This window comes from Lissotriton helveticus, chromosome 8, assembly GCF_964261635.1.
Source record: "Lissotriton helveticus chromosome 8, aLisHel1.1, whole genome shotgun sequence".
Lineage (NCBI taxonomy): Eukaryota > Metazoa > Chordata > Amphibia > Caudata > Salamandridae > Lissotriton > Lissotriton helveticus.
Genome location: NC_136069.1, coordinates 1,182,616,510 through 1,182,632,939, shown reverse-complemented (window position 1 = coordinate 1,182,632,939; position 16,430 = coordinate 1,182,616,510). Strand labels below are relative to the sequence as shown.

At 42.5% G+C, this 16,430-nt stretch overlaps 1 protein-coding gene across 5 annotated transcripts in view; it reads right to left on the bottom strand.

Annotated features, from left to right (window-relative positions):
• CDKL5 (cyclin dependent kinase like 5) overlaps nucleotides 1-16,430 on the bottom strand; it is a 1,214,907-nt gene that overhangs the window by 334,143 nt on the left and 864,334 nt on the right. For all 5 annotated transcript variants that reach the window (XM_078658112.1, XM_078658115.1, XM_078658113.1 and 2 more), the window contains one exon: nucleotides 16,318-16,408. In XM_078658112.1, the coding sequence (XP_078514238.1) occupies nucleotides 16,318-16,408 (91 nt within the window). The remainder of the gene's footprint in view (nucleotides 1-16,317; nucleotides 16,409-16,430) is intronic.

Here is a 16,430-nt window from a genome sequence, read left to right as displayed (position 1 = left end):
ACACACAAAGTGTGGCTGGTAAGGCCAAAGGGGAGCACATTGAACCGAAAGTGCTCTTGGCCTACCTGAAACTGCAGCTAACGTCTGTGGGACCGTAATATGGGTAAATGGAAATATGTGTCCTGCTAATCTAGATTTACTATCCCGTCTTCTGGATCCAGGGCAGACACAACTTGGGCCATGGTGAGCATCTTGAACTTCAAAGGGCAAAGGTCCAAGGATCGGGTGGAGAGCCCGATCCTTCTTCGGCACCAGAAAGTAACAGGAATAGCATCCAGTCGCGATCTCTGATGCAGGCATTCTCTGTATTGCTCCCTTGACCAAGAGAGCTTGAACTTCTCCATGGAGTATGGATAAGTTGTCCTCTGGGAGGTGTTGAGGTTCAGATGGCATGTTCTGGGGGGTAGGACAGAAAAGGTAGGGAATAAATAGTTTACATAATCTGGGGCACCCACTGATTGGACATGATGCTCCTTCAGCCATGGAGGTGGAATGTGATGCGACCTCCTACCAGCTGACTGTGCACCACCAAGGAAAAATGAAAGCCCTTTTTGTGGTGGGTAAAGAATCAGGGGATGGGTTTGGTTAGCTTGTTGCTCCCAGGGACCCTTCGGTCTTATCCTCAACCTTGACCTCAAAAGGAGTGGGAGGTCTGTTGCTGCCGAGACACTTATTGTCTCTGCCACTGCTGGTAACCCCTACCTAAATCTCGAAATGGGCGCTGCTGATGGTTAAACTACTGAACTGCTTGAGATAAGTCCTGAGGGCGTGCAGTGGCCTTCAGCTCCTTAAATCTTTTTAGGACAGAGTCTGCCTTCGCTCAGAAGAGACTAGAGCTGCTGAACGGCATGTCCATAAGGGACTGCTGGACGTCATATGAGAAGCCTGTGGTGTGAATCCAGGGTGGCGTCTGAGCATCACGCCTGTGCCAACAATCCTATCCAGGTAGTCAGCAGTGTCCAGATCAGATCCAATTGAGTATTTCACAGCGTCCGGCTGGTCCAAAATAAGCCTCTGAAAGGTTGGACGGAGTTCTCCTGGGACAGCTAGCAAGATGTCTGCCACTCTGTTTCATATTGTATGCAAATAGCTACCCACAAGGCAAGTTGCGTTGACCTAGAGAAGGGCGCCGCAGACCATTCTTTTGTGAATGTCTCCATCCTTTTGGATTCACTGTAGGGTTCGGTGGTTGGGAAACATTTAGGGTTCAGGTGGCCAGTAGACACCAAGACTACTAAGCTCTCTGGGGTAGGGTGCTACAGAAGAAAGTCTGGATCTCCAGGAGCAGGCCTGTGCCACGTATCCTGGAGTTTGTCAAATATGTTGCTATCATCCTCATACTGGTTGTCATCACCATAATCAGTATTCACAGTGTCGTAATGTAGGGCATAAGTGTCCGGCTCAACAAAATGTAAGGTTCTTTGTGGTGGGGAACGGTATTCGAGTCCGATAGAACTATTGGCGCCATGTCCGGCATCAGTGACGTCAGTATTAGCATTGATACTCAAGCAGGTAGCGTTGGTTGTGGCATTGAAGGATGCATCACAACAAGCGGTGCAGAGGGAGGAATCCTGCATGGCACGGAGCAGGCGGCAACACTGGGGAAAGAGTTGACTTCCTGTGAAATGAAGATTCACAATAGGCGTTCAGTAATGATCTGCCAACATTCACCCTACTGGGGACCCCCATGGGGCTCAGAGGCACTCCAGAGGGATCTGGTGTGGCCCCAAAAATATTCTCCATGGCTACCTTTATTTGCTGGAGTTGTTCTTCATTCGGGAAAAGGCTGTAGTGGGGCTAGCATTGGAACCGGCTCTGTGGGGGGGGGCTACGTGATACAAAAGGGGATGATGGACGGAGAGCTTGAACAAATCAAACACTCACCCCCAGTCAACTGATCTGGGTTTAATCCATCACCATTCTTTAGCTCACTCGGCCACCCCAGTTCAGACATAGCTATATGCAAATCAGTCTGACCCTGTGCCTCATGGGAACAGTCCAGCCCGAACTGCCAAGCCATGTCTTCCCTGGACCGGAAACAAGCATCCTGGGACCGGTTTCGGATTCATAATCCTCATCAGCCAGGCTATCTTGAATCCAGTGGCCAAGTGAGCAAGGGACTCACGTATGAGCATACCCTGCCACACTTAGGGCGAACAAAGCGATACAAAAGGGGATGATGGACGGAGAGCTTGAACAAATCAAACACTCACCTCCAGTCAACTGATCTGGGTTTAATCCATCACCATTCTTTAGCTCACTCGGCCACCCCAGTTCAGACATAGCTATATGCAAATCAGTCTGACCCTGTGCCTCATGGGAACAGTCCAGCCCGAACTGCCAAGCCATGTCTTACCTGGACCGGAAACAAGCATCCTGGGACCGGTTTCGGATTCATAATCCTCATCAGCCAGGCTATCTTGAATCCAGTGGCCAAGTGAGCAAGGGACTCACGTATGAGCATACCCTGCCACACTTAGGGCGAACAAAGCGATACAAAAGGGGATGATGGACGGAGAGCTTGAACAAATCAAACACTCACCCCCAGTCAACTGATCTGGGTTTAATCCATCACCATTCTTTAGCTCACTCGGCCACCCCAGTTCAGACATAGCTATATGCAAATCAGTCTGACCCTGTGCCTCATGGGAACAGTCCAGCCCGAACTGCCAAGCCATGTCTTACCTGGACCGGAAACAAGCATCCTGGGACCGGTTTCGGATTCATAATCCTCATCAGCCAGGCTATCTTGAATCCAGTGGCCAAGTGAGCAAGGGACTCACGTATGAGCATACCCTGCCACACTTAGAGCGAACAAAGCGATACAAAAGGGGATGATGGACAGAGAGCTTGAACAAATCAAACACTCACCCCCAGTCAACTGATCTGGGTTTAATCCATCACCATTCTTTAGCTCACTCGGCCACCCCAGTTCAGACATAGCTATATGCAAATCAGTCTGACCCTGTGCCTCATGGGAACAGTCCAGCCCGAACTGCCAAGCCATGTCTTCCCTGGACCGGAAACAAGCATCCTGGGACCGGTTTCGGATTCATAATCCTCATCAGCCAGGCTATCTTGAATCCAGTGGCCAAGTGAGCAAGGGACTCACGTATGAGCATACCCTGCCACACTTAGGGCGAACAAAGCGATACAAAAGGGGATGATGGACGGAGAGCTTGAACAAATCAAACACTCACCCCCAGTCAACTGATCTGGGTTTAATCCATCACCATTCTTTAGCTCACTCGGCCACCCCAGTTCAGACATAGCTATATGCAAATCAGTCTGACCCTGTGCCTCATGGGAACAGTCCAGCCCGAACTGCCAAGCCATGTCTTCCCTGGACCGGAAACAAGCATCCTGGGACCGGTTTCGGATTCATAATCCTCATCAGCCAGGCTATCTTGAATCCAGTGGCCAAGTGAGCAAGGGACTCACGTATGAGCATACCCTGCCACACTTAGGGCGAACAAAGCGATACAAAAGGGGATGATGGACGGAGAGCTTGAACAAATCAAACACTCACCCCCAGTCAACTGATCTGGGTTTAATCCATCACCATTCTTTAGCTCACTCGGCCACCCCAGTTCAGACATAGCTATATGCAAATCAGTCTGACCCTGTGCCTCATGGGAACAGTCCAGCCCGAACTGCCAAGCCATGTCTTCCCTGGACCGGAAACAAGCATCCTGGGACCGGTTTCGGATTCATAATCCTCATCAGCCAGGCTATCTTGAATCCAGTGGCCAAGTGAGCAAGGGACTCACGTATGAGCATACCCTGCCACACTTAGGGCGAACAAAGCGATACAAAAGGGGATGATGGACGGAGAGCTTGAACAAATCAAACACTCACCCCAGTCAACTGATCTGGGTTTAATCCATCACCATTCTTTAGCTCACTCGGCCACCCCAGTTCAGACATAGCTATATGCAAATCAGTCTGACCCTGTGCCTCATGGGAACAGTCCAGCCCGAACTGCCAAGCCATGTCTTCCCTGGACCGGAAACAAGCATCCTGGGACCGGTTTCGGATTCATAATCCTCATCAGCCAGGCTATCTTGAATCCAGTGGCCAAGTGAGCAAGGGACTCACGTATGAGCATACCCTGCCACACTTAGGGCGAACAAAGCGTAAAGGTACCTGGAGTGTCATGCGTCACCAAGGACCGAGGCGTGAGAGTGGCGGGACAACCACTGCAGTCAGTAGGTCGAATTCTGGATGGGGGCAGTGTACCAGTGCTGGACAACTAATAGCCCATTTGGAACACAATGGAATGTTAAGTTCATGGCAATTAGGCTTTAGAGTTGGTAAGGGCATGGAAACATCTTTTATCCTCCCCCCCCCGTTGAGGAGGTTTGATCCATCACAGGCTTAGGAAACTCTGCAGCTTTAGATGCCACTTGATATGCAGGCAACTCCGCAGCTTTCCTGCTACTTGATCTGCCAGTAGCATCTGATATAGTCAACCAAAACATCCTGCCAACTCAATTAGAAAACTTTGGAATAATTGTGCAGATGTTTCCATGCTTTGCATCTTTTCTTAAGGACAATACACAAGTGGTGGTTTTATCCCCTTTTTACTTGCAACTGTAGCAAGTCTTCTGTGGAGTCCTTTAAGGCTGTTCCTTATCGCCAATTCTTTTTAATATCTACATCCAACACTTGGTGGCTCTAATTGTCTACCTGCCCTCCCTATGCTGATGATACCCAGATTACCCTTCATTTGGGCCAACATTCTCCTGGATCAGCAATGCAGCTATTAAACTGTCTCTTAGCAGCCCAGTGTTGGATTTCTCAAAATTTCTTACAGCTAAATGCTAGAAAGACAGAACTACTATTGGCAGGTAAGAATCCATAGGGATGGTCGAAAGGCCCATTGGCCCAAAGGTTTGAGCGTTCACCATCTCCCTCTAAACCAATAAAAATCTCTTGGGATCCATTTCGATCCATAATAATCCATGATATTTCAGATCAAAGTGATGGTCTTCTGTTTTAATCAATTCGAATGCTGTAAAAAGTCCTGTAGGCATATACTACATCAACAGATTATTGCCTCATGAATTTCATCTAGACGTGGTTACTGTAATCTTTATATCTGGATCTCCCTGAGGTGTCATTAGCTCAACTGCAGTTAGTTCAGAATTATGCGGAGAGAGTGGTCCGAGGACTGAGGAACTTGGATTACATCTCTGCTGCCAACATGCGGTTATCATGTCTTATGCATAGGTGTATTATGGCATTGAAAGCTTTCCTCCTGTAGCTTCCTTATTTCTGTATAACCCACCAAGATGCCTGCATTTACAGACCACTTCACTTTTTTCTACTCCCAGATCTAAAAGACAAAGGGTAGGAATCAGGTCTCGTTTAAGCTGCGGTCCGCAGTTATGGAATGTATTACTGTAGGGTTTTAAGTGTATTTGATCTCATGTGAGTTTCACAAAGGCCCTAAAATTGTTCCTCTTCTTTTAGTGAAATGCCACCATCTTTCCTCTTATCAGTTACCCATGTAGCCCAGGATACCTGTTGGGGTAAACGCTTTATTAGTTCTCACTCACTAACTAATGCTAGATTTTAACAGAAGTTTCACATTGAGTAGTACACATCATTAAATTATGAAGATAACTTAAACGTACTATCATATTAGAAAAATGAAGAAAGAAAAACGTCAAACATTTCCTTTTTAAATACCATATATATTTATGTTGGGGCTAGAATATTTTCTTTGAATGGTAAGTAAGCACATATATAAATGATGATTGTTTTGTGGAGATGCCACTTACGAGTGTGTAAAACCAGATAAAAAGCCAATGAACATTGTTAACAAGGAGGGTGGGACGGAGGAGGAGCAGAAACACTAAGACTACATTGTGAAGAGTGCCCAACAACAAGGACATTAGAGGAGCCAGCGGGAAAGGGAAAGAGAGCAAAACAGAAGCTGATGCTGATGAACCATTCTAAAAAAGGAGGCCATGCCAAAAGGCCAAACTATCAAGAAGCAAGCTCATTTTAAGGTGGTTGGACATATGATTTTTTATATATGTAAAAGGGCGAAATACACATCTTCACAGGGCAGTACAGCTTATGGCATAAAGAAGGACGACCCACTGCCCCATGCAGTATAATGTCAGTAGATGGCAACAAATATGAATGACACTCAAACTGACCAACAGCTGAAGAGAGCTTATCCAGAGCCCTATGTATGTATTAAGTTTTAAAGACTTATTTTAAAGAAGCAAGGCCGGACCTAAAAATAGTGCACAAACTAGGGATGTAAATTGTATTAAACTAATGAGTCAATATCAACTTTATTCGATCATTCTTAGGTATGATCATAAAAGTACAGCAACAACAATAAATTTAAAAGGGAAAACAATTCTCATAAATAAAATAAATAAAATATGGTAACCATTTCATCTGGATTCTTATAGAAAGAAGTAAAAAATCTTACAAAGTTTCAGTTTATAAGTACTAAAATCTGCCATATCAAATCATCTGGATTCTTATAGAAAGAAGTTAAAAATCTTACAAAGTTTCAGTTTATAAGTACTAAAATCTGCCATATCAAATATAAGTTAAAATGAAGAATATATATAGTTAAAAAATGTACCTACAAATTTTTATAATCCCAAGATCTTCCGCCTTTTTCTACAAGCCCATACAAATGAGGTCAGGGAGAAGCACACTAGATGGTCTGGTAATGATTTTAAAAAGAATAGTGCAACCCTACATTGGACAAAATTATGGTTCTTTAAAATCGGTACAATATTCTTTTTCCTTTCTTTACGATAGTGACCACAAAACAGTATATGAACAGTATATGAAGAACCCCAGCATTAGTGGGATCAAATTTAACTGAAATCAGAGTAATATAAATTTGTGGTATAGTATTGTAACCTCCTCTAGGGAGGAAAATCCACCTGTCCAAGTAGATCAATTTGGTTGATAAACCAGAATAGACTGCTTCATGTGGTTGTTCTCCCTACGAATGTACTGGGTTTCGGCATAAAAGAGTCAACAATACTTTCATCCCCAACTCCGTCAATTCTCGCTCGACATAGTTAATCCATCTGATTCTCTTGTAGTTGTCGAGGCTCAGGCAATCTTTTATTATACTCTGAGTTAAAGGGAGAGTTTTCCTTCACCAAATTGAAAACCACAGGAGCAAAGGAGCCAGTCTAATTGAATCAGTAATACTCAGTGTGGAGTATAAAATTAGATGTTGATTGGGGAAAGGAGACCAAGGATTTAAAAAACTTATCTTCAATGATTTAGAGTTGTTTGTGGTGTGCCAGACCCCAGACAACCGCTCCATATGTGGCCACAGATTTTGTTTTAGCTTGATAAATCTGCTTAACAGTGGCCAAAGGTTTCCTGCCCATCCTGGAGGTAAATGCTTTTAATACTCCCAGAATCCTTTCCATTTCCATGGCCCTTGCATCAATTAGTCTAGACCACGTTTGATTCTTATCAAAAAGCACCCAAAGATAGGGGAATGACTCCACCATCTCAATTTTCCCTGATTCTGTGTGGAGGTGTTATAGTTTTCCTTGAACCCCCCCCCACACACCCCCCCAGCAAAAAATTACATGACTGGTTGACCTTTATGTCAAGGGAATCCATGAAGGCGGCATAAGTGGTGATGAGGAAACGCATCCCTATCCCTGTTCTGACGATAAGGACTGCGTTGTCTGCATACGCCAGAATTGGGAGCTGGATAGACTCAGACACGGGGAGATCAGGGGTTACACCCAGCAGGGAGTTTCCCACGCCGTTCATATAGATGGAAAACAAGAACGGTACGAGGACACAGCCCTATCTTACCCCCCTTAAGATCTTAAAAGGGTGGGTACAGTCCCCGTTTTTCCCATATTTAGCTGATGCCTCCGAGTACAATTGCCGGATAAAATCAATTATTGGAGGGTCGATTTCCATCTCTTCCATGATATACCAGAGCTTTGGGTGAGAAACGCAGTCAAATGCTGCTGAAAGGTCCATAAAGGCAAGATAGATTTTCCCTCCCTTAGCCCTTGTATATTTATCAATGATCAGTGAAAGATTGAGGCACTGCTCTACAGTTCCCCTACCCTGTTGAAACCCATACTGGGTTTGCATTAATATATTCTTATCAACTGCCCAAGCCTCTAGTCTGGCTAAAAGCGGGGAGGGGGGTACTATTACTAAGATGTTAAAAACATTGGTCAGAAAAAGAAACCCAAAGGTCATAGTTGCCCTGGAAGAGGTCTAAAGGGACCCCATCCGGACCTGGGACACTTCTTGTACTGCATGACGGTTTGGCCCTCCTAACCTCAGTAAGCGAGAATGACAAGAATACCTTCCTATTATTCAGAGGGACAGATGGGCAATGGGCAGGGGGGGTCAGCGGGCGAGAAGATATTAATAAAGTGTTCTATCTAATCCACCTCTCCAACATGTGTATCCAACGAAGGGTCTCTATGAGTCTTAAAATACGGTGAGTTGATTATGGCCCAAAACTCCTTACTATCTCCTGCTATAGTAGCTATACTCCCTTAGTATGCTCTCCCTTTTTCTTCTAGCCAATTTAAACTGAGTACGCTGTACGGCGAAATGGGTTTGATCGCGTGGCCGATTTTTAAGAGCATTAGTAAGGGCTTTCTTGGCTTTGCTACAGGTGGTGTCGAACCATCCCACTTGGGTAGGACTCTTTCCATTGCTTTTATGGGTAAGGGCCACCTTTGTATGCATCAAGAGATCAGTAAATGAGTGGACCACTGTTCAGGGTGCTGTGGATTGGTTTAGACACATTTCAATACTAGTTTGGGTGGTTTTATTATTTCATGGATAAATTTAAACCTATCGATTTGAGCCCATTTCAATTGATGACCGTTTTTTCGGGCCAATACAGGGCAATCAACTACCATATACGTGTCTTTCTCATTGGAATTCAAAATGATTATACCCGTTAAAATAGCGTGATCGCTGGAACTGTTAAACACGACTAAAGCTGCCCTCGACTATAGAAGAGACTAGTATAAAATCAATTGTTGACTCATATGCCTCCCGGGAAAAAGTTTACATAGGGGAGCCCACTAAATTACCCCCAATTTTCATAATAGACACATTTCTACTATACAAGGTCCTGTTAAGGCAATTACCGGAAATGCTATGGGCAAAATGGGAGGCAGGAATACCCATCAAATCAACCAAACTGCATAGTTTGTTTTGATTATGTTTGCATGGATGGATGTTGAAGTCTCCCATCCAGATTATGGTAAATACCTCATCTTGGTTTTTGCATTTAGACATCTTCTCGATTGAGGTATTAACTTCATTTATAACCATGTACATTTTTGGGCCAAAGTTATTATTGTAAAAATGTATCAGAATCCAAGTTCCCATTTTCGGAAATTCAAAAACAAGGAGATGGAAGAAAGGGCTCCTGTCATCAAATTTCCTTATTTTTAATGATGTTGTATTAGGTATTTTTAGAGTTAGGAGGCCTCTTTCGATCTCCCGGCGGTTGATGGCAAAGCTATAGTTTGGAAAGAGAGGTGCCCATTAATGAAAACGTGTTCCGTAGCCCAGGTTTCCTGGAAGTAGATGATATCATTAGCCTGCCAGAGAATGGGGCATACCTATTTATTGTACAAACTCCTGGCACTGCTACAACCCTATCCCTCTCAGTTATATGTCTGACTAAGCCACCCAATGGGTTCTTACTGAGATCTTGAAGGCAGGGTGGGGAGAGAGTATAGAAATAAAGCAATGGGAGACCCTTGATCTGTGTGTCTCTTGAGGGCTGACTGTGTAGTTGGTCCAATACATGTTTCAATGCATATGGGTTGTTCAAGTTTAAAGTTAACCACCACGCAGTCACCCACCAGCGATTTCCTCAATTCATTGAAACCTTTAAGACTGTTTATAATTAACATTTAATCATTAACTCTGCTCCCCTGTGCTTTGAAATGTCTCTGCTTAGGGCGTCCAACAACAACCGACTGTTCTGGGAGATCACTACTGCTTCTTGCCTCGTCTACAAAAGTTGTAGAATTTACATCTGGAAGGTTGTCTTTTTGCATGAACTGTTCACATCATCTAAAAGGACTTACATACATTATAAAACATGCACCTTTTACACCCAGCTACAATAAAAGAATGGTAATATAACCATTCAACACTAAAAGGTTGCCAAGGCATATATGCTCTATTTAGGACAACAACCTTTCAAAATAGCTGCAACTTAACTCACAAAACGAAAAGCCAACTTAGCTGTTCCATCCAAACCTGTATGTAGCCCCTAGAAGATTACCAAACATTAGTCTCTAGATGTGTGTGCCAGATCGTTCCAGATAATACACACATCTTAAATGCAAGTTAGGCCTAATTTTATGAAATTTAAAGCCTCTACACAAGCCTACCTCAAGAAGATACCCTCAAGGTTATACAGGAAATCCTAAAGGCAGAGAATTGGGAACACTCAAGACATTGACATTTCATTTTGGAATGGCAAGATTGTTGCTCATGAAAAAAATCTTTGATTTTGAAAGTACTCCGTACTTACACCCCATGGTACTACCCTGGGGAGTACTTTCACTTCAAGCATAGCAGGCCTCTTCGTACTGAATTTCTAGACAAAATTAATCTTGAACTCTTCTACTCCTTTCAAAGACAACCTAATCATGTGATATATATATATATATATATATATATATATATATATATATATATATATATATATAAACAGCTCAAATCCTCTTGCTTTAAAGAAGATACCAGCACTCTTGAGAAACGTTTCCAGGTTGCGTTTTATTCCAAGTGAAACAGACGTGTTTCGGCGATGCCTTCCTCGGTGTTTACAAACACAGGGAGGCCACCATCTTATTTATTCATTTCAATTTGTCATTACAGCAAAAAGGGACTACAACGCAGTGTTAACACATCCGCCATCATAGTATTATTTCATTAAAGAGGTACAATACCAATTATTACAAATGCACCTTTCCGCACTTTTCCAATTTAATCACCGCATTTCTAAATTCATTGCATACGTTTATCACCGTATTATCGGTGATAGAACCATGTTACCCGTAATTTTTAAAAGACCACACAATTACATAAACCTAGGTAAACATTACATTTACAACACTTTGCGGACTAATATAATGCCCGTTTGCCACTTTACAACCTTCTCACATTCGTAGAGTTTGACAGTACTATCTTGCTGTTGATCGGCTAGTAGTCTTTTTTCACTTACTATGAAGTCCGACCTCATCCATCATCTTGCAATGGGTTTGAACCTCTACCCCATCAATGGCATACATGGTGCTAAAACGGAAAATTATTTTACAGTGCAATTTAAAACCTACCACTGCTTGAAACATCTTGCCGTGGATCAGCACCAGTCCCTTGACAACTGTACCATAAAAAATTAATTCGTATAACAACAGACAATACTTTTCATCAATCCCTCTACACTCTTTTCATTCTTATTCTTGGACAGTCACATTTGTCACCATTTTGAACAATTTTCCGTACTTCTTCAGTATCCTGCAGATACACCACTTAAGAGTTCATCTACTTTTATGACCTACACCTCTAGATACATTTTCAGATCCCCAGATGCGATGCTAACTCTTCCCCACTATTGAGGCCCTTTGGGTACTTTGTTTGGCAATCCACAATATAGCGAGACTTTAGTCTTCTTAATCTTTTAAGTCTATCCCCCCCTTACATTCTCCGGGACATGGTCTAGACCATAAAAACGTAAGATATTTTGGTTGCTAGCATGTTTCTCAGCAAAATGTCTCGCTACGGGATAAGCTCCATCATTTTTAGCAATTATCCTTTGATGTTCTAAAATACGCATTTTCAATGGGTTGATTGTACTGCCTATATAACATAAGTAGCATGGGCAGATTATGCAGTACACTGAATAAGGTGTTGTGCAGGTCAAAAACTTCTGAATCGATTTTCTCAGTTTTACCCCTGGGATACTCTAACTCAGGACTCTTTTACTATTGGAGCAGGCCTTATATTTACCACATGGATAAAACCCTTTCATGCCAGTTAGTGTACTTGTTTTTTGGATGTATTTTCCAAAGTGGCTCTCCACAAGCTTGTCTTTTAAAGCCCGAGCTTTATTTAAGGTCACTAACGGATACTTGGGGATATCCTCACTGATGACACTATCGGTACTCAGGATATGCCGATTCTTTTTAAGCATATATTTCAGATGATTTGCCTCTGCTGAATATGATGTTATCATCCTGAACTTATTATCATTGGTATTTTTCATGGCCTCTCTTGCTCTAGGTTGAAGAAGTTCTTGTCTAGGGATCCCCCTTACGTTTCGCAAAGTGTTGGCCAGCAGCTCATGATTATACCCCCTCTGTGAAAATCGTTCCATACATTCCTGGGCAGCTTTTTCAAAATCACTTGGGTGCGTGCTGTTTCTTTTGAGTCGCAAAAGCTCCCCATAAGGAGATATATATATATATATATATATATAGTTATATGGACAGGTGACACGGATTCTAGCGCTTTCTAACTGTCATACAAATCTGAAATTCACACATACTATAAGCAATGAGACACATTTCTGGATGTCAAGATTTTCACAGAGCAGGGTATTTTACATACAGGCGCACACCAAAAATTTCCAGGTATAATAGCTTGCTAGGATTTGATAGCTTTCATCCTATACCTTTAAAAGAGAATCTCCCATATAAGCAATGTTTGCGTCCTAGGAGCAATTACAATCGAATATCGAACTTTAAAACACAAGCAGAATCCCTGTCCAGGGGATCGAGTTACCTATAAAGGATGATACAGAGATCCAAAAACAGAGGGCAAGAAATCAAAACAGGGAAGCAATGCTGGACACAACACAACGAAATTATGACAAATGGCTTATCTGTGCCATGACTTCCAACATAGCATCTAATCAAATCAAAGAAATCATTGATAAAAATCTGGTACATCTTGAACAGAGGGTCTCTAGCATTGGAAAACACCATTTTTCATATAAACAGGTGAGGAGTCTGAAAGATGCCCTTGTCCATCCAAGGTAAAAAAAAAACATACGAGGTCAGAACACAATGCTGTAGTTAGTCAATGGGTGCTCCCCAATATAATGGCTCATTACCCATGTGGCAAATTGCAGCATCTGTCACCTAACAAGTCCAGTGAAAACAATACATTTGGAATGTCTACCCCGTGAACTACCAAAAGACACGCTAATTGCAATTCAATGCAGGTATTCTATAGGATTACCTGCCTTTGTGGTCTGAGGTATGCAGGAATGAAAGATACAAATTCCAATATGTGAACATCGCAAAACAATACTGTGTAAGGAGACGACCACAAAAATGGCAGACCACCATGTAACTTAAGGACACACTACAAATGAATTGAAATGGGTGACGATTACCCACTTGGACAATGACATGAAAAACCCTGAAAAAATGCTCTTTAAGAAGGACCAACAGTGGATTGATAGATTATCCACCTACAAAGAGTTTGAATTATAACATCGCCTGGGGTAACATTTACAGGAACTATCAATGGGCTTGTTCTTGGAACCATCCAACACAAAGTAGAATCACCTTCCATAAGAAACACGTACTGTATATTATAAGCAACAACCACAACATGGACAATCGCAACCCATTCCTTACATCCTCTCATCTCAGGGATCTATTTCCAGCCTTTTAATTAGCCAGTTAAGGATTTCATTATTGAGGATAGTGACATATTACAAAGAAATACGTTATCAATATGGTACAAGAATTGTGAAAACAGCACTCACGCCTTTCTGTAGACATAATGATGTGGAGGGAAAACATCGTGCAAACGCAGAACACTGATGGTCATGCAATAACGTCTACACACTGAAGGACGCATCACGTGACAAAGAAGAAGCATCTTTCAAACACACATTGGCAAGGTGCAGAACTTAAAGAACATGCACAAGTCCTTGGGGGTGAGTTCCCGTGACGAAGTAAGTTGTGGGGTGGAAGGGGCCATGGCATACGAAATCTATTTGGGGCAGAAAGGGATTACTATGCTCTGGTTCTAATACATTGGATGTTATTTCACTCCCTCAGAATGTTAAGATAGAGTCCGCAATTCTCTAAGACTCTATGGGGCGAAATAAACGTGACAAAAAATGTACGGTTCAGACAAATTACGGTTGCGTGTCTTTTTTCACAGATTATACTCTACAATTCACAAATTGACCATTTGTTCTCAAACAACTATAAAGGCGTTTTACCGGTCCTTTTATGTTAAAGTTACAAGATCATTGATAGTGATACTGCATGTGCTCTTGTGTGATCTTCACCATTGTGGAAGTGCGCAGTGTTTTCCACGCGAGATCACAATTAGGTCAAAAAATCTTTCCAAAGGATCCGAAAATAAACACAAGAAGATACTGGATACCTGCAGGCATTTTTGGATAGAGATCCCTCAGAAAACCAAGAGCTCTGCTGATTCCTAGCATAGGTTCTGCACAGATACATACAGGTATTGTGAGTGAGAGCCGAGGACAAAGCATGCCACTAGTGTTTCTAGAGTGTGAGGGTCCCTTTAAATAAATAGGGATGCCACCCACTGGGTATTTCAGAGAGACTCAAACAGTATTCAGACTGAGTTCTCTCTCCTTTGGGAATAAAGATTTAATACAGCAAGAAGTACAGTGAACCCATACACTCTCAACTTCCCCCTGCTTTGATTGGTGCTAGTTGTATGACAAACATGAAATGCACTGACACTTTAGAGCGTGTATGTGTACTTTTTAGGGCCTAGAGAACTAATATTTTGACTGGTATTGTTAACTAACAGAGTGCGCAAGATTGCCCTGTTATTTTACCAGCGGGTTAACATCAGTCATGCTAACAAAAATAACAGTAACTTGCCAGAGAGGAATCTTCCATTCTGCTGTCCTTAAGCTACGTGTAAGTGGTTAACATTGCAAGACCATCCGGCCATGCACAGAACAAATTTGGAAGGAAAAAAGAAGTGGAGTGGGATAGATCTCCTTGTCTTTCAAATGAGTCTTTGACTGAGACATTGTTTGTTACTTACAGTGCAGATGAGATAAGAAGGCTGCATCGTAACTCTCCCTACCTTCTCCATAGTGAATAATTGGCCAGAAGAAGATGCTCTAGAAATTTAAGGAAGGACAGACACACAGAGACGGATTGCTTGACATCATTTTGAGGTATCCAGGGATAAGTACAGACTTGGCATAAATGGCCATGGAGATTACTAACTGACGAGCCAGCACAATAACATGAGATATTTATATATGCTTTAGGTGGGGATTAGACTAATTTATTTAAACTAGTAGGGGGGACTTACGTAGAGAGCTTTGGGGTTTTCTAATGTTCATCTTATTCTACATATTAACTGCTGAGATTATCATAAATATTACCATTACACTCAAACATAAGGCTTAGGTACATACTGTATATAATAAATAATCTTTTATTGGAAAATACCAACAGGTGTGTGAGTCTACTACTTCAGGTTTCACACGTGTGCATCTAATCCTTGCAGATAAAAAAATATTTGGCAGGGTTGTCTGACTCATAACACTCTGATGCTGAATGAGCCTACCTCAGAAGAAGAGTCTTACAACATGCATTTCCTGAGGGAGCTACTGAAATCTAATCGGATGTGCTGCCTCCCTAAATTGGGATTCACAATACTCTCCAACCCCCACCAAAGTACCCTTGTGCAGAGTCAAACTGTCGTACCACAGATCATCCACACTGAAACACAGAGACACCACTCATGCAGTGTGCAATGCTGTACAAAGGCCAACATAGAAATGTCTTCAACCACACTGTAATTTGAATTGGGAAGTGTAGATCAAGTGTGATGCACACTTATCACTCCTGGATTATATTTAATCATATGCAAAAGAGCTAAACACCCTCAAAAAAGCTATGTTATACCCAGTGATGTAAAGCAAAATGATGCCCCCCACCCAAAGAATGAGTTGAGGGGCTCCTAAGACTCCCACATACCACTGATATTCCTAGTCCTGGCTCTGAACGAGCCCCCCACCACTGCAGGGGCTGCAGGGGCCTGTGTTACGCCCCAGGTTACATCTGCACAAAGAAATGATCGGTAAACAGAGTTTTTTTTAAGTAACAACATTGAAAGCCTTCATAAATGATGCACTGGCAATACTTATTAATACAATTCTTTAACAAGACCTCAGAAAGGACACATCCTGTAATTCACGTGAACCTCATAGTTCAATTGCTTAAATTTGACTTTAAAAGCTAATTGGTTTGGTATTATGTCTTTTGCAAAGTCACTTACCCCAACAGCAGTTCAGGAGAGCGGTACCACCTGGTGGCTACATATTCTGTGTAATTAGCATTGCTACCTTCTGACAAATTTCTAGCAAAACCTGCAGGACAAAATTGAAATCA